The 22,370-nt window shown below is 41.4% G+C and overlaps 1 protein-coding gene across 3 annotated transcripts; it reads left to right on the plus strand.

Moving 5' to 3' along the window:
- Window positions 1-391: 391 nt before the first annotated feature.
- Window positions 392-22,046, plus strand: stk39 (serine threonine kinase 39). 3 transcript variants are annotated; one of them, XM_086051428.1, is made up of 21 exons: window positions 392-706; window positions 782-977; window positions 1,788-2,064; window positions 3,658-3,770; window positions 4,626-4,734; window positions 6,083-6,215; window positions 6,573-6,628; window positions 6,879-6,988; window positions 7,347-7,448; window positions 7,662-7,795; window positions 7,922-7,970; window positions 8,643-8,708; window positions 11,690-11,812; window positions 12,861-12,890; window positions 13,295-13,351; window positions 15,070-15,131; window positions 18,293-18,345; window positions 18,434-18,502; window positions 18,598-18,662; window positions 20,104-20,201; window positions 20,296-22,046. In XM_086051428.1, exons 3-20 carry the CDS (start codon window positions 1,935-1,937, stop codon window positions 20,176-20,178), a joined length of 1,536 nt encoding a protein of 511 aa, XP_085907554.1. In that variant the 5' UTR covers window positions 392-706; window positions 782-977; window positions 1,788-1,934; the 3' UTR covers window positions 20,179-20,201; window positions 20,296-22,046. The 3 variants fall into 3 exon arrangements, with proteins under 3 accessions (XP_085907554.1, XP_085907552.1, XP_085907553.1); XM_086051426.1 differs by having other exon boundaries at window positions 20,104-22,046; XM_086051427.1 differs by having other exon boundaries at window positions 400-487; window positions 887-977; window positions 20,104-22,046.
- Window positions 22,047-22,370: the final 324 nt, after the last annotated feature.

Genomic DNA, 22,370 nt, shown 5'->3' on the forward strand with positions numbered 1-22,370 from the left:
ATCGATCGGATAGAATAAACACTCCTATTACTATAATAATAAACACTAAAATAAAGGCCTTTTTAAAAACGGAATATTTTGTTCAGATAAATATAGGATGTGATGTGCAATACGTGGTGCTTCAGATAAATACATAGCATAACCTACCATATGAAATACAAACATACATTTAATGGTGAATTATGTGAAACAGCAGAGGTGGCAAAAGGTAGTACAAATATATGTTGACAAAATATTCACATGTACAGCTTCGAAGGTAGAAATGAGCGCCACACAAGTTTAGAGAAACGCCGTCTGTTCACTCTCTAAGCTGAAGATGGCGCTAATGCATAAAAAAGGCTGTTTGTCAACCGTCAATAAACAACCAGAAGAATGTAGAAAAAGATGGATACTGTCGCAGGTCATTAAATCAGCATCATTTTTGTGGAACTGACTTAAAAACAAATATGAGACCAACTTCACGAAACTTTGTTGAAGAGAGAGGGAGGTATTGAATGTTTATTTATTTGGCAACTTAAAAGTTTTAGATAGCTTTTACATCGCGGCCATTTACCAACTTTTTTAAATGTTGAGTGAGTTGAAAGTTTCAGTCCGTCAACATTGTCAAGACGGAAGAGTGTTTTGGGAAATGTTACTTGAATATATCATTTTAGCAGAGTAGAGTTTTTTTTTAATTACATAAGCCATGGAGCCAGCGTTGTCAAATGTAAGTTGTAGTTTTTCCGAAAATTTGAAAATACGCACAGCATATATATTCACTTATTACTTATACAAAATGTAGATGCTGTACGCCCATAATGGAAGATGAATGAGATTGTTACGACAGAGTTTGCGAAATGTACGTCAACAAATGACGTCCAACAAGTACATCACGTCCTCGTCACAGAGTTAATTAAAGGCACAGTTGTTTGGGGATTGAACGCGTTGCACACAAGCGGCTAACTGAACAACAAAAAGACATGGATCGTCAAATTAAGGTTTGTTGCTGAGTTTTGTGCCCTATCGTTAACTTGTAGTATAAACGGAATTGATTTGGATGATAATGAACTGTTTCTGTTGGAGGCTTAAATGTCTTTTTTGGTCAGACTAAAAATGGTCAATTGTTGACTTGAGTACAGTAACAAAGTAATTGTCACTGCTGGAGTTGAATCATTTCTTCTCTGTTAGTATGGGAACTCAGAAGTTCTACCTCATTTCTTGTCACCACTACTACTGAAGTATAGTTGAATCAGTACTTACAATACAATACTTAAGCACAGGAAGTGAATGTTTACATTAGTACAGAAACCAAGCAATTGTACTTGGTCATTTTCTATTGAAGAAGAAATTAAATGAGCATTTCTACTCAAGTACAGTAAAGTATTTGTACTTTGTAATGCCACTGCTTAAGTAAAATCTTGAATCAGTACGTTGAGCAGTTGTAGTGGTCTTTTCTCCCACCATTATTAGTTGATTCAGTAGTAACAAAGCAGTTGTGGTTTGTTACTTCTCACCGAAATAAAAGAGTTCAATCAATGCTACTTAGGTGTATTTGTACCTCGTTAATTTACATCATTTATGCCAAGGAGATCAAATTCAGTTCTCCTTGTACTTTGCACTTAAAAAAAAAATAGTATCAGTACGTTACTTATACTTAAGTACTGAGTGCCATCCCGAGCGCAAAAAAAAAAAAAAAAATTGCGGAAACGTGACAGATCTGGCAACACCGCAACGCGCTTGATGTGTCTGTCTGTGTGTGCACGCGCGCTTGACTAGCCCTTTTATTTTCCGGGTTGCTCTCCTCGCAGGCGGCAGTTGCTCGGCTGCCAGCTGACACACGCTGAGGAGGTGAGCTCAAAGCTGACTCGCTCGCTCTCTTCGTGTCTGTCGCTCGGTCGTGTCAGCGAGAGGCGGCTAGCCGGCGCAGCAGCAGCATCACCACCACTATCATCATCATGGCGGACCCAGGCGAAGCCCCGGTTCCCGTCCAGCAGCAGCAGCAGCAGCCGCCGCCGCCGCCGCCGCAGCAGCAGACGGCTAGCTGGCCAATTACCAGGGAGTCGTACGAGCTACAGGAAGTCATTGGTTAGTACAACGGGGGGTGTCGAGGAGGGGGGCTTTGTACTATCACGGACACATTTATACAATTATCCGCGTATTAACAGCTGCTAGTAACGCGACCTGGAAGGCCCACCGGCTTTTTCCCCTCCACGTGAAGTAGCCACTGCGGATGTGAACTCATAACAAGCTACCGGTTTACATCACACGTGCAACTGGCGAAGCCACTGAAAATATGCGACACGTTGACTTCACAGCTTTCCTGTAGTTGACACACACACACCCACGTACACGCACACATACACGCAGATGCTGAATCGTGGCATTACGCCCACTTTGTCAGATGACTAATTTATACACGACAGATGCCGCACGTTAAATGACATCATTGTGAGATGTGATGGCACGAAGTGGACAATGTGATTGCCTTATGACATGAACATGACAGTGATGCAAGCGGAGGGATTCAAACCAGAACTAACGCCATGAATGATTATTAACACTCTTTTATAGCAAAGCGTTTATCTCAAAAATCTCCCCTAAACATAGCATTGTATTAGTCTTAGTAATTACAAACAAACATGATGTTTTGACATGTAGGTTTAAAACAATAAAGGGTTTTAAGGTACAGTACTGTAGTTTACAATTAGCCAAAACATCCACACACACACGCACACACAAACACAAAACAAATTCAACAGTAAGAGCCCAGCCTCAAGTCGACCTTTATTACCATGAACTGGATGACAAGAATCTACAATTTTTTTTTCTGTTCTCCGATGTAGTAATATTCAGCACTGACCACAACCTTATTTACAGCTAGACCGCCCGATGATATCCAATATAAGAACACAAAAAAAATGCATCCACAAAGATAAAATACAGTTTTGAATTAAGATTATAAGAGGCATTCCTTGAGTAGTGTTTATTGTGGCGAAGAGCTGCACTCTGTCATGTTACATTTAACACCACAAAACAGTCCGAACATTAGAAACAGCTGTCACTCTTAAGTCGTTGTACTTATTTCACAATCTTCCCCAAAGCTGCGTATTTGTAATGAAGCACTTGTCATTCAGTCTCAGATTTTCCACGTTATCTACTTATTTAAATCTTCTAAAACGTGTTCATTCAATGCCATCAGTCCCAGCATTGTTATATAATACTATAATGAAAGGTGCAACACCTCACATAAATACTGAAAGCTCAAACGGAAGTTGCCCGAATACTCTTGGCGGAGGCCTTTTTCCCTCCAGCTGACACGTCTTATCGTTATAGATAAGAAACAGCGCCACGGCTGTCCGCTGCGCTCTGGAACTGGCGGGCGAAAGCCCCCCCCCCCCTCGCCGGCCCACGCGCACTCACGCGCGCCTCGCACGCCTCTGTTCTCATGAGCAACTGTTAACCACTTCGATCACACATGTTCAATACTTCTGCTTATCTGTCACTCGCAGTTGACAAGCGAGGCGTCAGTCACAGTGTCTCTCGGTGGGAAGAGCCTCGCCAACTTAAACGTGGCCTGATTTCTAATAAACTTCCTCGTAAACAAAACCGTCAAATCTCGCCTTGTTCATCTAGATGTGTGTGTAATTCTAATTTTGCTCTTTGGTTGCTGTGATTCAGGTAGCGGGGCCACAGCTGTGGTGCAGGCAGCCCTGTGTTCTCCCAGACAGGAGCGTGTTGCCATCAAGAGAATCAACCTGGAAAAATGCCAGACCAGCATGGACGAATTACTGGTGAGTAGAATAAATAAGGGCTACGTTGTGCCGGTGCAAGTGTCAATCTTCCCAAATGTCCCTCTGATCATCTCAGCTTGTACAGTGGAAACGCTTCTTTTTTTTTTTTAATGATTCGGTGACTTTTTTTCCATCTAAAACTTTGTCCTGGTTTTAATATGTCAGTGAAAATTCCGGAATCATTGCACATTTATCCGAAACATTTCATAAGTTGTGTTTGCCAGACGGCAAGGCGTATTCCTAGATTTGATGAACAACTCAAAGCAATAACCCTCCCGGTCTGCTCAGGCAACATCTGTTGACAAGCGCAAAGTAGTTTGAATGCGACCGCAAGCCCATAGGGCCCAAAAAGGTGTGGTGAAACTGTTGTTATACTGGCATGCTCTTAGTTTAGAAGCCTCATTTCTGGCAGGATGTTACGCCGATGTTACTCTTAACTTGTCCCGAGTGTTGCCGAGCAGACCGGGAGGCTTATTATTGCCTTGAATTGTTAATGCTAGCTTTTGATGGTGGAACATGCCTTTGCCGTCCGTTGATCCGTCGATCATATGATAAAGAAGGCGATAAAAATGATAGAATTCTTGAAAGAACTGCCCTCTTTTCTCCCCTCGCGGTATATGCCATTCAGAGTACTCTCCAGTAAATTTAAAAACGAGATGATAAATGTTCATCTGTCCACTTCATTATTTCACAAGGGAAATATTGCTTTGGGTTTTGTGCACTTACTTTTTTGTTAGACTTTCTATAACAGATTAATCACAAAAACTGAGCTTCCTCAGTATGATTGATTATAAATTAGCACAAGGGCAAAAGCAATTTGCACATTGATGAAATGCCTTTCTTTTCTCCCAACAGAAAGAAATTCAAGCAATGAGCCAGTGCAATCATCCCAATGTTGTCACCTATTATACATCCTTCGTGGTGAAGGATGAACTGTGGTTAGTCATGAAGCTTCTTAGTGGAGGTAAGCTTCTATTGTTAGGCGGCACTTAACATTGAGGCTAAATGAAGCGCCTGCATGAGGCATAATGGTTAAAAAAAAAAAAAAAAGACAATTGAGCAGTCTTGGAAAGGATATTAAATGTGTCTCATGCCCGTGCTTCTCACATGTGTTTCTCTGGATTTCTAATTCCAGTTACTCCGCACTTTCACTTCTGGTGTAACTTTTTGAATATGACTTCTGACCTTGTGGAAATTAGCCAGGTTGACTTTCTGGTGCAAGTATAAAGCAAGTTGACTAAAAACCTTGTTGATGTCATGGGTTCCCAAAAAGATATGGAATCTCATAAAGCTCTTGCATGGGCAGCGTTGAATTAGCTCATTCAAGTCTTGCAAACAAGACAAAAGTGTACATATGGATTGGTTTCACAAACAACACTTGTTTCTGACCAGAAAGCGGAGAAAACCTTTGTGCAAACAAAACATGTTAAGTAGAACAGAGGCTTTGATTCTATTGATTTTTTTTTTTTTTTTTTTTTTTTGGTAGTGTGACGCCTCAAACTAGAAAGCAACCAAAACAAGGCTGTATTTTACAGATACACAACTAAGAAACATGCGATGACGCTGTGTTGAATGTTTGCGGCTTTTTTACACGGTTGTTCCTCATGCGCTCCACGAACTGTCATCTTTTCTCACAATCCCAACGCTATTTCTACTACCTACCATGCCATTCGCTGTTGACATACATATGCCTACTCTGTTAGAGTTTGAGTTGCCGGAAGCCTGAACATTAAGCAAACAATAAAAGCAGCATTTAGATGGTACTTATGCTAACTTGCTGCTCCGTGTCAAAGGCGTTGTTGGGTCCGAGCACGCCACATGCGAGCAGACGCACGGAAATCTTTCCCCAGTCTCCAAGAAGATTAACAAAATGCCAACTGCGATTTGCAGGAATAATTTCCGCTCTCCTTTTTACGCAAACCAACTGGAGCAGCCCAATCAAGAAAAATGAAGTTTGCAGGGTCTTATTTTTAGAGACAGAGGGACAAAGGACAGACATTCAGAATGAACCGATGAACTGCGAAGCATCGGGTTGTATTGTTGGAGATATTCCGACCCACTGGGCTGAATGATGACGACGATGATGATGATGATGATTGGTTTTGAACTGTCAAAAAGCAACCCTTTCAAATTGATATTCACGCTCAGTTTCGACTTGGCACTGTGGAAAAGGCACTCATTTAATTCTAGTCCCTTTTAACCGGCCCGTTCAAGTCGGGGACGTATTCATCTTTTTTACGGGTTCCTGTTCTGTATAAACTTGGGCTAGATGGAGGACGCAGTTCAGAGTATGAATATTTGATGTCTCTTAGGCTCTATGCTGGATATTATCAAGCACACAAGCAAAGAAGAGGACAAAAATCTCGACGAGCCAATAATTGCCTCGATCCTGAAAGAAGTCCTTGAAGGCCTCGACTACCTGCACAGAAATGGACAGATCCACCGGTAACACGCTTCCTCTAAATATACTATACTACCAATTTGCTATTTATACCTACTGATATAATTTTGCAAATTTGTTTTGTATTTGTTGTTATGATAAAGAGTATATCCAATGTGAAATATGCTGACGTTTCAAGTCAACCTCCCCTTTATTGATCTGTGTTTTGTGGAGCTGTGACGTCAACTTCCTGGACATCAAGGTCACCACGAACTAGGCTTGACCTTTTTATCGGCCCCCTGGGCAACAATCTAGATGGCGGCAAGCTGTTTTGTGGCCCTGTTTCCGCGGACGGAAGAATCAATGCTGTGCCGCTTGTTATTGCCGTTTGACTGACTGCCTGTGTGTTTTGCTGGCCGCAGGGATGTGAAAGCCGGGAATATTCTACTGGGGGAAGATGGATCTGTTCAGATTGCAGGTGTGTGTGTGTTGGCACATGCGCCACTGTTATCATCCGTTTTATTCTTTTTTTTTTAATCCTGTTGCAGACGATAGGATGTTTGAATGAAATGCTTTAATTGGTTTCTCATCCCGTTTTCATAAAAATGTTATTTTTAAGCCTATGTCGCAGCGTCTAGCAACCTAATTTGCCGCAGAACATCCGATGATGATGGTCAGTGCTCTACCGAATATGAAGGATTAGCTTCTGTATTTTTCGTTTTTCACAGATTTTGGCGTAAGTGCATTCCTAGCCACAGGGGGCGATATGACAAGAAACAAAGTTCGCAAGACGTTTGTGGGTACGCCATGCTGGATGGCACCAGAGGTGATGGAACAAGTGAGTCCCAATGGCTTTTTCTGACACAATTAACTCTTCATTATACTGATTTAAATTGAATATTTTCAAGCATCGTAGTTTTTTTAGACGCAACTGCAGATTTTTACGGCAAATCATTCTACTCTCAACCAATAGGGGGCAGCAAGCATTCAAAAAGTAATTGTAAAAAGTAACAATGTAAAAACATTGGTAAACATACCAGATATTTAATGACTGATTTGAAAATATCAGACCATTAAATTTGATTCTTTACAGGGGTACTTACTGCGCTAGCATAAAGTCTGTTTAAAAAAAAAAAAAAAAGTGAAACTGAAACCAGGTAATTTGACCAATCTTTTGTCCCATTCCTTATCCACAGGTACGAGGTTACGATTTCAAAGCTGACATTTGGAGTTTTGGAATAACGGCCATAGAACTCGCCACGGGGTCTGCGCCCTATCACCGCTACCCCCCTATGAAGGTCGGTGTTGTCAATGTATCACCAGACTCTCTGGGCCAACGTGCCAAAAGACATTCTCCCTTTCTTAACCAGGAACAAAAACTTTGAGGAACTTGCTTTTTTTTCCTTCACACGGCAGTTCCCTTAAAAAACAGTTTCCTGCTATAACGTCCCTGCCGTCGTTGACTATTTTTTTGCTGTTGCGGGTGAAAACACTTTGTGCCCTTTGTTTAGGTCTTAATGTTGACGCTGCAGAACGATCCCCCCACTCTGGAGACTGGCATCGAGGACAAGGAAATGCTAAAGAAGTACGGCAAATCGTTTAGGAAGCTAATAACTACGTGCCTTCAGAAGGATCCGGCCAAAAGGTTAGTCTCGCGTTTAGTTTTCTCCGAGTGAAAGTCTCGGAGCAGGAGCAGGGCTTTTAATTAAAAGGGATTTTCTTTCTGTTGTGAAGTATTTTCTCATTACATTTCAACAATTCTTCTCTCCAGGCCTGCAGCTGCAGAGCTCTTGAAGAGTAAATTTTTCCAAAAGGCTAAGGTATTTCAATTCTATGTTTTGCTTTGAATGTTTTAAAGCACTTCGAGTTGCATTTTTATGTATGAAAAGTGCTATATAAATAAAATGTGATTGATGGATTTATTTATTTATTTCTTCTCCCCAGAAGGTTTATTTTCCCCTATTTTCATGTTAGTAGCTATATTCTTTCTTGTTGTCGTTCGTAACGATTTATAATGTATGCCACTTATTCTCCACTGATTCCGGGTAATAGGCTAGTGAGAATTAAAGGCAATTGAAATAAAAGCAAACTTAAAGATGCTATCTTATACGTTACTGAATAAGTTTGTGCAAAGCAGTTTAAAATACGGAACCGGAGCATTTTACAAGGCAGTATTTTTTTTGCTCCACATTTTGAATAAAGTACAGTTGTGCTCATAGTTTTACATACCCTAATAGATTTAGTCAAATATTGGTAATTTTTGGGGAAAATATGACTGATGACTGAACAGGGGCCAGCTCATCATTTTCTTTATTGCTGTGTTTTGTATCATGGTTGTGCTGTTGTTAGGGTTGAATTAAAATCCCATTAAAAACTAATATGAATGTGTTTTGCCTGATCACTCATGTTTTCTCTAAAGAATGGTGCTACTTTTCCTTTTGTCCAATTTACCCAATTTATAAGTGATGGCTTGATGTGTGTTTGTCTCGCAGAACAAGGAATATCTGGTTGAAAAGCTCTTGTGCCGGGCTCCGAAGATATCCCAAAGAGCAAAGAAGGTATGTTGACACTTGCACTTCTCCTGAAAAATAACTCTGTTATTGACTAAACAACAAATTGTATGCGATCGCTGGGATTGAGTGGAGTCCCTCCATCACAATGTTGCATTTACAGTCAACATGAGTGATGCCCATGGACTTTTGTAACACCTCAAACACTTAATGCCCCGACTGTTTTGTCGATAGAGTAGAAAATATGGGCTTGTGTCGCAAAAGCGTCACACTGCGTAGACGCACTGATGTGGTTTTTTTTTTTTTTTTTCATTTATTTATTTTTTTTTACCCGCAGTGTATCACTCTGCAGAAAAATACGTTTAAATGAAATGGTTGACTACGGCAAAAGAAGCATGCTCGGTAACTTGATCTTGGCTTTTTGCTGTGAGGAAGTGCAGTTTTCAGACGCAGCTTCACATAATATTGGCTTTATCTAAGAGTTCGTCTTGTCGGTTCAGCGGAGGCTTATTGCCGGGAGGCGGAGTGGGTAAGTGCAGGGATGGAAAAACACTGACACCTTTCAGAGTAAATGGAGGGCGTGCTGGAGAGCATTGCTGCCATTGTGGATGACATGAGCACAGAAAATCCAATAAAGGGGAGGGGCAACCGTTGATACTGCTGCCTTGTGATAATGGTGGAATTTAATTCATTGATAGTTTGCCGGATAAGCACAGCATTTGATTCCTTCATTTTTTTTTTTTTGTTTGGCGCATTTGCACATTAGAGACACCTGGCGTGCGCACGCACTCAAAGCCTGCAACGAGGCACTCTAAAGCGGCCGTACAAGCTGCCTATCTGAAAGGACCATGCATTTTTGGCGTGGGACACGTAGCTAGCTCGCTAGCAAGCTACATGTCATAATTGTGCCGGATAACGGCTGATGCAAACGAAAGGTTCTCCAGTTCATACTGAATGGTAAAAAAAAAAACAGTTAAACACTATATTCTGCATAATTTTCCGTCTGAGCACGTACTTTCAGCAACTATCTTGAAATGACTTTACAAGTAATGGCTTTTTTGGCCCATGCCCTTCGACAACGTCCTGTTGCCTCATCCAATTTTTCTCATCACCTGAAATGCTACACTGCACTTGCAATATATTTTATTTCAAAAATGTTGCACATTATCCAAAGACTGATTGTATGTTTTTTTTATAGCTCTAATGAGTCAAAGACAAAGCCAATGACCTTGTGTTTTTATGCTGATTTGACGAACGATGCCACCTGCATTTCATACTCAGCAAATATTTCTGAAAGCTTGCGGCGACAGGCGACGCGCCTGGAACATTATCATCCCAAGACCCGCGTGACCCCTCCGATCCATTCAGTCACTCTCAAATCTCTTCCGTCGAGTCATTCACACAAGGACCTTGAATGTCCTTTACCTTCGAGGAGCGGACGAGATATTGACTCTTGTTTTTCACCCTTGTGGCCTGCCCTCTTGTGTTTTGGTTTTCTATATTCATGCTAAACGCACGCACGTCTACTCTCGGGGAAAACAAGTGCCATAGGGGTCTAAAAGAGGACATCTGCGTACTTGGTACAGCGGGATGGTTGCTGAGCTCTCAAGTGTGGTGACCTCAAAATGTTTGCTCGATCTTTCAAGGAGGAATCGTGCATGTTAGGGGGAGTGGAACTCATCCAGTGTCATGCACGACTGTTAATCGATTCACGTGGGCGGTCTTGTCGTGCTTTATAGTGTATTGTGTAAAATTGTCAGGTGTGTGAGCTGAATAACCAGTAGAGGGCAGCATTACACCAAGCCAAAATGCTGCATTGGGAAAAAAAAAAAGACTATTGTATAAAGAGTAGATAAGAGCCCTAAGACCGTCTTGAAGCAAAATCGCAAAGCATAACTCAACTTCACTTCCACACGACAAATTCTGTCACAAGTTTCTACCAATTGTTCAAACCCGCCCCATGAGGAATCTTGTGTTTTTCTTGCAAGTGTGATTTTTTTTTTTTTTTTGTATGACGTGAATGTCAGTCAGGATGCCCACCGAGACTCGATCTGCGTCTGTTTTTGCTCAAGGCGCCAGAGCAGAACTGGGGGGACTCTGGGTTCTATGTCAGGTTTGGAAACTATAGCTGGCAGCACCAGAGGGGCAGTGCCTCTTTAACTTTATCGTTGCCCGGAGCCGGCGCTAGTCGCTTGCCATTTTGTGTGCTGCCTGTAACGCTGTAGTGCTCCCGTAAGATGACTGTACCTCACAACCGCTTTATGAGCCAACTGCTTTCGTTGCAATTGCGTTTCTCTCATCTGGAATGGAGAATCGTAGCCAAACATGATCTGCTTTGTTGTGGGTTTTTTTATGTTTGAGGTAGAGTTTAAGTCGGTAGCGGCCTGGGTTGAATATTTGCTCCTGATTTCATGAATAGGTTCTGCTTCCACCGGGCTCTATTCATTGTGCTTTATCTGCTACAATTTGACACATCACCACAAACGTTCTTGCAAAATTCTACGTACTGCTTGAGAAATGGCCAACATTGAGCGTTTCATTTAGATAAAGTTGAGAGGAGTTCTTGTAGTGTTGATATTTTAATTTTATTTTTTTTATTGGAGTTGTTGATCAAGTCTGGAACAAATTGAGGGAAAAGAAGACCAAATGTCCAACCCGATATGTCTTTTACGCATTGTGGTTGTAGTTTTGTAGTGGTGTAGAACTCATCGACGTCATACCGAGGCGGTTCTAATATTTTCATGCAAGCGAAATATTAAAACGCTTCTCAGTCTGAGGCATCTAGTGTCTATATTATTATTGTATACATACTTGTCAAATCGTCATAAGCATGTTTTGCATAATATTGATTGAGCGTTATATTTCAATCATGTAGTACGTCAAAACAAAACGAATAGACACAGAATGACATCGACGCAAAAAAAAAATATCAGACATACTGTATGAACTTCTATTTGCCTTCACGAGATCAGCTACGGCAAATAAAGGATGACATTTTACTCAAATGTATCGTGTTGGCCTTGTGTAAGGTGAGGCGTGTCCCGGGCTCCAGTGGCCACCTGCACAAGACGGAGGACGGCGACTGGGAGTGGAGCGACGACGAGCTGGACGAAGGCAGTGAGGAAGGCAAGGCGGCGGTGACCCAGGGCAGGGTAAGCAGGATTTTAAGAAAAACACCAAATGAAAGAAACACCGAAAAGTGTTTTGTGTCGCGTTTGCCGTCGGTCCGTTCTGCGACTCAACCCGTATAATCTGACAGGAGCATCCAATCGCCATCCGTAATCCACTTAACAAATTGGAAACGAGAGCACTCAAGTGCGCGCAGCTCTCCGCGGATTTGACATTCGTCACCTGCAGAATCAATGAGCGAATGGCTCCCATCGAATAAATTAAGAGGCTAAAAGGAGTTTCATCCAGATTCAAGGGGAAAATAATAGACAACATCCTGCAGAAGCGCAACAAATTACAACCTGATTTGATGAGATCTGACGGATGCGTTTGAAAATGCGAATTGGGGAAATTTGGAGCCATAGGGGCAATCTGGTTCATATCCGGTTGAAATGGCAGCTGCGCAGATTGCAGCTTTTGTTCATCTCTCGCAAGATTTTTCCCCCAAAAAATGTTCTCCCTCATGCAAGGTATCTTTTAATTATGTCATCGTTTGTGTGCATTCACACCAAAATGAATTGGAAAGTGGACCATTATTGTAAGTAGATCGCAAAGGAGGCTGCGCACCAACAAACAAATAAAGCAACAAAGACGCCCATACAAATGGAAACATGGAGCCTACTTGTCTGTGGTAATAATTGGATGACGTGACCACGCAAATGTGCTTTCCTCCTGAGAATTCTCAAGGCAAGAAAATACAGCAAACCATAATGACTGGAATGACTCTTATACTGCGCTGACAGGGAATGCGTCCGCTCCCGTTAACAGCCTTTCCAAAATGTGACGCAAATCTTCCAGCAGGCGTTATTTCCTAAACATGCCTTAACGTGAGATAAAAACACAAGGCGGACGTGCGTTTGCGCATAGCCGTTTTTTTTCGTCGATTTCAAAGATGGTGGCAATTCTGGCAGCGTCTTTCCTGTCATGTGAAAGCTTTATGGGACCGGCGAAACAATGCAATCTAAACTTGACGGCAAGCAGTTCAATCCAGCCTGGAGTAATAGAATTTTTTCCCTTCTTTGTTCCATGCAGTCACGGCGGGTCAAGGACGACTCCAAAGTAGTGAGTTGATTCATTTTTTTTTATATATATATATATATATATATATATATTTGTGTTTGTTTGTTTTTCTTTTTAAAACATGCACACACTGCTTTGTATGCTGGTGAAAAGACGACACGGATGAATAGGTCTGCTTTTCCCGTCGTAATTCTGCGCGGCGACGGCACTTGGAAAAGGATGGTTTTGTAAAAGCAATTATCGCTCCTATTTGAACAGGATTTGTTGGAACTCAGCAGCCGAGCTCCGGTTCGAATCGAAGCGGCACGTCGCTGCTCATTGATCGCTGTCAATTAACATTTGCCATGTTGTCTTAATAGGATGAGTCCAAACTTGATTGGCGCGCATGTGCGTGTGTGCGCGCGTGGCGTTTTTCACAGCTTTCCCTCTCATTTTGTCGCTTGCAGAACGAGGAGAATGTCAAGAATGTTCCTTTTGATGGCTTAGCCATCCAGCATCCCCAGGTGAGGGATGCGGCATGCAGCAGCTGCACTCGTTTGTTATGACTCAATGACCTTGGCGCCCCACTTATTGTCTGAGCGCCTTTTGTGTGAATTTTTGCATACATTAACACGTGCGACTCCCGGAGGGACGCACTCAGCCGTAATAAGTCACAGTCTGTCAGGACTTAGTCTGACTGTGAATCCGCGCCGCTATTATAACCCATTTCCGAAGGCTTTGTCATTTTCAAAATGAACGACAGCAGGTCGGGGAGGCGTTTGGTGCTCCCAGCAGGCATGAACTACCCATCACGCGGGATTTTTCTACCTCTCATGACGCAAATTTGAGCTGTGCAGAAAGCCTTACTTTTTACTATTTAATGCGTTGTGAATTTTTTCTTTGGTCCGAGCTTTTTTTTCTGCTGTAAATGTGATGCCCTGGTTGGCGTCACTTAACAAAAAAAGATGCAAAAACATCATGTGCAATGTAAGGCATTTCTCAGGTGAAGCCGCACTAACCAATCAAAAATGTTGCTTCAGAACAAATATATCGTCGCTGTCCTGTGAAAAACACTTAGGGCCATTTTTGTTTTTTTCGATTTTCTTATTTTTTATTTTTTTTTTACCTGAATGGCGGTATCGCATTAATGTGAAAAATTTCCAACAACTTCCAAAATTGGGCATACGTGTTTTTCACAGGACAGTGACGATATGGTCTATTCAAAGTATCGTAAAACTCTACCTTATCTAAATTTATTAATACATGTATCACAGGCTTTTACTGTTTTTGTTCTATTTATTGTATTGTTTGTCAAGTGCTTTGTTACAGCTCTAGCTGTTAATGAAATGCGCTTTATAAATAAAATTGTATTGTATTTATAGATTAAAAATTGATAGCAGTAATGCGTCAGTGCAAAAGGAACTGGTCAGCCTCAAATATACTGTAAAATGCATGCTGGTTAATTTCCGCCTACCCCACTGCTTAGTCACCGTTTTTTTCTTTATTACACCACTCATGGCCCTAAGACCTCCTTTGCTTCTATAAAGTATTAACTCATTCACTGCCAACGACGGCTATAGATGCCAAATAGGCATCGTAACTGGGAGGCTTGGTAATGGGTTTTTGTCCCGCCGGGGTTGGCGTGAGCGCACTTTCTGCTGTCGTGTGGACAGCTGCCGATGTGTCCTTACCGTTTTTTTCAAATGTATTCAATTGGCGATTAAATTTGATTTTTGGTGCACAGTCAGCGACATTAGATGCAATACCAACTTGAACGATAGATAGAATGCAGGGCGTTGTTTGAGGATATAGAGTAGAGTACAGCACTCACTCACTATATTGTTTTTCCTCAATTTTTGTCCCGCTAAATTGTGGATTTTTCTGTTAAAGAAGACTTTTTTTTTTTTTTTTTGCATTGAAATACATGTACTATTGGTTTAATCCATCTTTCACGTGATTCCGGTGTGTGAAGGGGTATTTTAAGGCTTCAACCATAAAACAAATTTCCGCTATTACATATTTTTTCCACACGCAGCTTTTCACATCACAGATGGGTCTGGAACATAAATCTCGCGAAGAATGGGGGGGGGGGTCACTGTATCGAAAAAAAAAAAAATAGCTCAGCCTTATATAAGGCGCATGACATTTAATATGACCAATGACACGATTGAAGTTTATAAGAGCATACGGAGCATACAGAGTTCATGTGTGCCAATTCCTCATCTCACTCGTTCTCATTCAGGTGGAGCCATTTGGGGATTCGCTATACATTCACAGCGCTGTGAACTTGGTCCTGCGACTAAGGTGAGACGGATGATTGTTTGTCATGCGCCCGCCTGTGTACGTTTCCAAAAGACATGCAAGGAATCACAATGGCTTGGCTGAGAGAGCGCGTGTGCGTGTCTTTGTGTGGCGCCGTAACAAAAATGTCCGCCGCCGAGGAGTTGACTCAACACCATTTGTCATCCTGCCGCGCAGTTCACCGTTCAAACAATGAGGACGTTCTCAAATGAAATGTTTGACAGAGCAGAGAGATTACCTGCATCTACACTATTTGTACAAAAAAAAAAAAAAAAAAATGGGAAAAAGATACAGTTAGCCTTTCTCGGAAAAAAGATAGTTCCATCTTTTCTGCGATGACTTTTTACATGATGCTGTCTTTTCGATCAATTTGTACATTGATCCAATCGCGAGGTGCAAGGTCAGCGAAGGCTCACAATCAAATTTCACGTTCGCCCAAAAGGTGTGCTTGATGGGATGGATTAGTCCTGTCAAGTTCCTCCGTTCTATCATGGACGTTTCTGGACGCACAGTCACGCACATTCTCCGATCGGCCCCGAGAGGTCTCCAGGGCAACTCCTCAATGAATTCTTTATTAATTTTTCAAGGTTTTTCCTGAGCCTTTTGCCCATGCTAAAGGATCCGTGCTTGTTTCTTGACGTGCCCCGCCCGAAATGAGAGATATTTCCTAGGCTGTTGGTGCGTGTTACCCTGACAGGTGCAAGTGTGCCATCGGGTTCCCAGCAATCTGGTCGCACTGACACCCGAAGGTCTTTGCCCCCGAGAACGCCGTCGTTGCTAGCATAGCACTCGTCAGGATGCGCTAAGGCTAACGGACTGCTAGCAAATCACTCATCATGTTTGGATGCAGGTGTTCTGAGCTGTAAATCCGAAAGCTTGATCACGTCATATGCCTCTTGGCTTCTTTGTCTTTCTGAAGTTTAATATGGTTGGTGTGGGAAATGACTCCACAATTCCAGTTTGATGTAGCAGATGCTGACCTGAAACCGAAACGGGGTTTTTTTCCAAAAGGCATCGCATGTCTGCCGTCACTCTCGCTTGTAGTTGTTCTAAAATACCCGATGTAAATACTGAGCCGCAAATACCCAACTGAAAATACAAACTCCCCATCCGGCGAAAGGGCGACACGTCACCGGTGTTTTGTTTGTTTTTGTCGGTTAGCAAACAAATGAAATTGTAGAGGAAGCCCAGGGGCTTACCCGCCGCGTAATTTAATATGATCACACGTTCATGCGAATATTTATGAATACGGAAGGTTTGCGCCGAGTGCAGCATTTCCAAAGGAATCTTTCTTGACACTAATTGTATTTGTGGGAGCAAAACGGCAAGCTAATTTGGTCTCAACTACTAAGGGAGTTGCAGTTGATTAGCATGACTTATGATAATATCAAGGGACTGACTGAGATACTGTCGCTGTGTAATTGGCTTCTTGTCATTTCACTTGCCTGTAATTCGGCCTTTTTTTTTTTTTTTTTTCCCTCCTTCTGCTGTGAAGGCACCAAAGCTCTCTCGAGAATCTCATTGTCACGACTTTGAAGACGAATTTAGGACTGAGGGCATTAGTTCTCATTTGCAACCCAAACGGGAAGAGAAATCCGGTTGTATCCAAATGCGATTCTTTGTGTTTCATCAAGATGTGACGTTCCCGTGGAATTTTTTTAAGACTTAGAGAGAGAAAAGGCAGACGAATGTCAGAGTAAGCTGCGAAAGCGACTTTTCCGACATTCATGTACGATACGAATAATTCACTGGAAATCTTTACCGTGGATTCCAAGTAGTAGTCAAGAATAGAATTGAATGTTTCAGTCGATCTCTGCAATAACCTCAAAATTGAATTGAACAACCATTTATTTTTTTCTTCAGTCTCAGTAGTAACTTTGCGCAATTTAGAAAATCCAATTTAAAAAAAAAAAAAAAAAAAAAAAAAAAAAAAAAAAGAAGCGAATACAGTCCAATAATTGATAATTGCTTGCTCACGGATATTTATTCAAATTTAACATTGACTCGACATAATCCTTAAAATGATACAATTTTTCGGTTTTGTGTGTGTATTTACCCACCCGAAAGAACAGTACTGCTATCCCGCGGCCCTTCGCCTGCTTCATGAGCGCCGATAATAAAATAGCGCGAGCGTCTCCGACGATTCTGCCGCGCTTAACGTCAATTTCTAATTCCTGCGCGCCACGCCACTTGCACAGGAATCCTGCTCAGCCTCACTCTCTGTCAATTAGCCGTTGGAAAAGCCCCGAGGCCGTGTGCAAAACATGGTCGATACCATGCCGGGTAGATTTTGTGTGCTTGCCAGATGAAATGTGTGTTTAGTGCATTTGCTAGCTGGGCGCAATCCACCTCTCAATACCACTACTGTCGCAAAACATCAATACCATGCAAATGCGGAATATAGCTGCGCGCAACTTACATCATCGAGAACAGCGTGGAATTCATATTTACCTATTACCATGGCGTAAACATGAAAGAAAAAAAAAAAAAAAGAATAAATTACATTATTCTCACCAGAGATGGCGATTGATAAATGTTTTAATGTGTGCAGATGGCCACAAGATGTGTTTTGCTAGTCTTAAATTGGCTGTGACATGTTGCTCTTAGCAACCAGTCAGAGGACAGAAAAATGCCAAAGTCATCTTGGCAAGCTAGCCCTGCGAGGGCAAAGTTTAAATCGGATTGATTATTTAAAAAAAAAAAAAAAAAGCAATTCCGTTGCTAAAATATAATAGACTGTTAGTTGCATCGGCATCAGCGCTACTGATTCTGAAGTTTCTGAGCAGATTAGGTTGTGTTGCGATGCAGATCTCGTTTGGCATCTTTTGCCATGTTTGTTTTGGAACTTAATTGGTGGTGCCCACATTTATTTTCATCAGTCAGTGATTACACGTGACATTTATAATGGATTGTTTTTTTTTTTTTTAACTCATTCACTGCCATTGACGTGTATTTATTTGTCTTTTTACAATCCAGCCATTCAATCCCAGGAATAAATATATTTTTTTAAATGTTTTGAAAACGTTTGGCTAAAAAGATGGTCTGAAAATGTCTGGCAGTGAATGAGTTGATGTTGCGTAATTGTTTCAAGTGTACTATGACCGAGGACGTGTTGAGTTCATTATCTCAGATTTCACATAATTTGTGTTGTCGTCTTCTTGAAGGAACTCCAAAAAGGAACTGAACGACATCCGTTTTGAATTCACTCCTGGACGAGGTATGAGTGGAGCCAGATGTTTGATGTAGCGCATACGTTAACTGAAAAATAAATGTGCAGTGTTTGTGTTTTTTAATTCATTTACTAGACACCGCCGATGGAGTTTCCCAGGAGCTCTTCTCGGCGGGTCTTGTCAATGGACACGATGTGGTTACTGGTATTTACTTTTCCTGTCCTTTTGTAAATTGCATTTGTTTGCCCTGCTTTGCAAAGTCTGACGTTTGTCTCGTCTGGCACTTTTCTACATTCCAGTTGCTGCTAACCTTCAAAAGATTGTAGATGACCCGACTACCTACAACGTATTGACCTTTAAGCTGGTGAGTTTTTGCCCACGATTGATGGCTTGACAAACCCCACTGAGGGGACTATAAACAGATTCTTGATTAATAATGCAAAGAGGGCGTGCGACTGCGGGATATGTGCCAAGAAACGCTATGGGGAAAGAAAAAAAAAAAAAAAAAGTGTAAACATGACTTTTTAACTGGAGTTTCCCCATTGCTAATTGGCGACAACTTTGCAGAGCGCACACACCGTTTACAGTGTTGTAGTTTGTTCTTCAGTAGGCGCAGCAGGGCCGAGGGTGTTCAAAGACTCGTTGCATGCTGTGAATGAAGCCCTTTTCAAATCCTCCTTTTTTTTTTTTTTTTTTTTTTTTTTAATGGTCCATTAAATCGCATTTAATCATATTTATGCAATTGGTTACGTGACTGGCTTTTGCACGGCTGTAAATAATGTACGACTGTGTAAATGTGGGTAAAGCAACATGTGACCCTCTCGCAAGCAAGTGGACCAGCCGGACGTACACAAACCGGACACAACGTTAGGTGCCCTCGTCGGATAAGGTCAAACGCGAGCTGTACGCGGGACAACATTCTGCCTTCATGAAGATAAGAATGTTCGGTTTTCGGGTTTAACGAAACATGCTTATTTTAGCTGTAGTCTACTTAATACTTGAATTGACGTCTCATCCTTAAGCACAAATGATAACTATCTTCGCTCAAGATTCGGGACCCGGAGCACTTCTCGCTCCCATTCAGTCAGCGGAGTTTTGGCGAGGGCTGATGTTGAGCGATAAGAGCCGACTCGCACTCAGAACAGACAACTTTGCGAGCGGACATATTATAACGCGTGAGAGGAGAGTCTCGTTTTTATGGGAAACATTGAATTCGCCGCGGCTGGCCAATGGAGCCGGCCTGTGGGGGTCCAAAATCGGACCGTGATCGATCCGCGCCAAAATGAATGTGCACTTTTATAGGCGTGCCCAAATCATACTCTTGAAAATATACGTTTTACACTGCAAGAAGTGTTTCGCTTTTTCTTCTCTAATAAATATGCAAAAATGTCTATATTTCTGTTTTTTTTTTCTCTGCCAAGATAGGGTGCTGAGTATACATTAATGAGAAATGAACTTTTTTCATTTTGGAAAATGGCTGCCAGGACACAGAAAGTGACAAATGTCAAGGTGTCGCAATACTTTCCGTACCCACTGCACATGTATACACACATTTTGGTGAGGATCGATACATTTTCTTACGTAGAGCTTTTAATAGACAGATTTTGGAGGCTCCCTTTGCCAACCACTGCTGCTGTATTTTTATTCTTTTTTTGAAGGAAGCACATGGAACCTGAGATGAATAGGGGTGCAATCTAAATTACGGCTATAGTTGCAGAATTACAGTAAAAGGCAAACTTTTTTTCAGTGATATTTGGCTCCATGGATCTGAAATGTTTTTTTTTTTTTTTCTTTCCACCTTGCAGGCCTCCTGCTGCGACGACACGGAGCTCGCAGACGAGGTGAAGCTGATCGGCTTTGCACAGCTGAGTCTTAGCTGATGCTCTCTTCATGCCTCAAGCAGGTGAGACGGGGGACCCACACGTTCAGGGTAGACAGGCTGAGGAACAAAAAGCGCCACTTCCAACAAACATCCTCCCTCCCAACAACACCCCCAGCCCCCTCCCTCCCAAGCACCAAACCGCACCAACCAACCCCCCCCCCCTACGTTCCTCCGCCCAGCACACGACCAGGGATCAGGATGAAGCCCAGGAAACCTACTCAGGATGCGAAAGAAGGTGATTTGAGATGTAGCTTTGAATGTTTTATTTATTTCCTCAATATTGTTTTTTTATTGACATCACGTTACCTCTCGTGTTCCTCAAAGCTCTTATTTATTGAATTTTTTCCCCCGCCCCCACTTCTGCCAAAAAGAAATGTTCTTTGACTTGCATTCCAAAAGCCCAACGCATGTGATTCACCTGGTTTCTCCTGTCAAGCACATTTTGAAAATCACTCAATGAATGTCTTTCATAAAAAGACAATGGATTGTATTGTATGAAGGTGTATTAGGGCCACAGTGGAAAGAATTGCGAGAATAAAGTCGTTAGGAGGGGAAAAAAAGGGTGGATATTAATAAAAGTTTGAATTCAGAAGTTCTTTGCAGAAATACTTCTAATATGACCACTCAATTGTCACAATAATTACCTTTTCCTTTTGAATACAGTGGTCAAAAGATGCAACTAAACTTTTCTTGATTTTTTTTTTGTTTGTTTTTTGCCCTGATTCTGAATCTGGCCTTTTTTTCTAGCGCATCATGTTTTCATAATAACAATAATAATAATTTCTGAAACGTCATAGCTAAAAATGCGCGTGCTAAAATCCATATTGCGCAAGCTTTTATAGATCAAACTTCAAAACAAAAAATGAATACCTCAAAATCCTGATGTGATAGTCATCTCTGATTAAAATTTGCTTTCGACCAGTGTTATTTCACTCTCAAAAATATGACCACTTTTTCCTATGATATGAACATTTTTTCATTTTGCGATTATGACTTGTTTCGGTCTTTTTTTTTTGTTTTTTTTTTTTTGCTTGTAACATTAAATGTTGTAAATTACCACCATTATTAACTTCCAGTCTTTATCTTTGTAATTTCCAGTGCGGCCCTAATAATCCTTCCTCGTAGTCTTAACGCGGACAACAAGGGTTTGAGTGTCCAGGCGAGAAAAAAAAAACCTAGCCGGACGCTTCTGTGTTTGATTTGCTGCTCCTGTCACATCAGTGTTAATGCTTCAAAACGCTCAAGGTGCCTTGTTCATTTTCATGTGCCTACGACAGTATCGTCAAAGGGAGACCGCACATACTAAAGAGCGGAGTCTGCCCATTTCCATTTCACACACGCGTTAGTACGGCGAGCGAAGCATCTTAATGTTAATGCACTTTTGGGCTGAGATGTGTCTGCACCCGACAAGCAGATGCCTTCGCTTCGCCCTTGGAGACAAGTTAAGTTGTGATCTTTTTATGTTGTTTTTTTTTTTTTTTTTTTTTTTTGGTGATGTGATGTGATCGGCTCGGGTTTATCTACTTTCTACTTACTGTGACCTGCTGCACAACAACAGACTTAATACTCCGAAATTAAAAAAAAAAAAAAAAAAAAAAAAAAGTTGCTAAAATGTGCCGTGTGCACAAGCCGATTAATGGCAGCAATATGGAAATGACAATGAACCCATCTTGTGTGCTCTAACGTGCAGTCGCTCTAAATTATTTTTACGTGTTTGTGTTGAAAATCTTACCTAACCAAATTTCAATCAATAATTTGTTTTTATGTACAGTATGTGTAACCATGTCAGCATATTTCATCTGTTCATGACCTGTAACCTGTTGGTCTGTGACAAGGAAGCAACCAATAAATTGCTATTTAAACATGGTCGGGATTTATTCGATTAACATCTTCATTTTGATTTGTTAACTCTTATTTTCAAGAAATACATATTTTAATTTACCAAGACACTAGAAGATGTAAACTTAATATTTGCAATCCAAAATTCAGATTTCCAAATAAACCGACCAATCAGAGCCTTAGGACCACTTGCACAACTTTTTGACCCCCGACGGAAGCACAAAATTTTCCATCAAAATTGAACATCGCCAGCTTTATAAAATCACAATGTCTCATACAGATCTGAAATCTCATTACAATGTGAAAGTGGGCATAATGTGGCCGGTCAGAATTAAAACAAATAAAAATAAA

Source organism: Filicampus tigris, chromosome 14 (genome assembly GCF_054856515.1).
Source record: "Filicampus tigris isolate MCC_2025a chromosome 14, RoL_Ftig_1.0, whole genome shotgun sequence".
NCBI lineage: Eukaryota > Metazoa > Chordata > Actinopteri > Syngnathiformes > Syngnathidae > Filicampus > Filicampus tigris.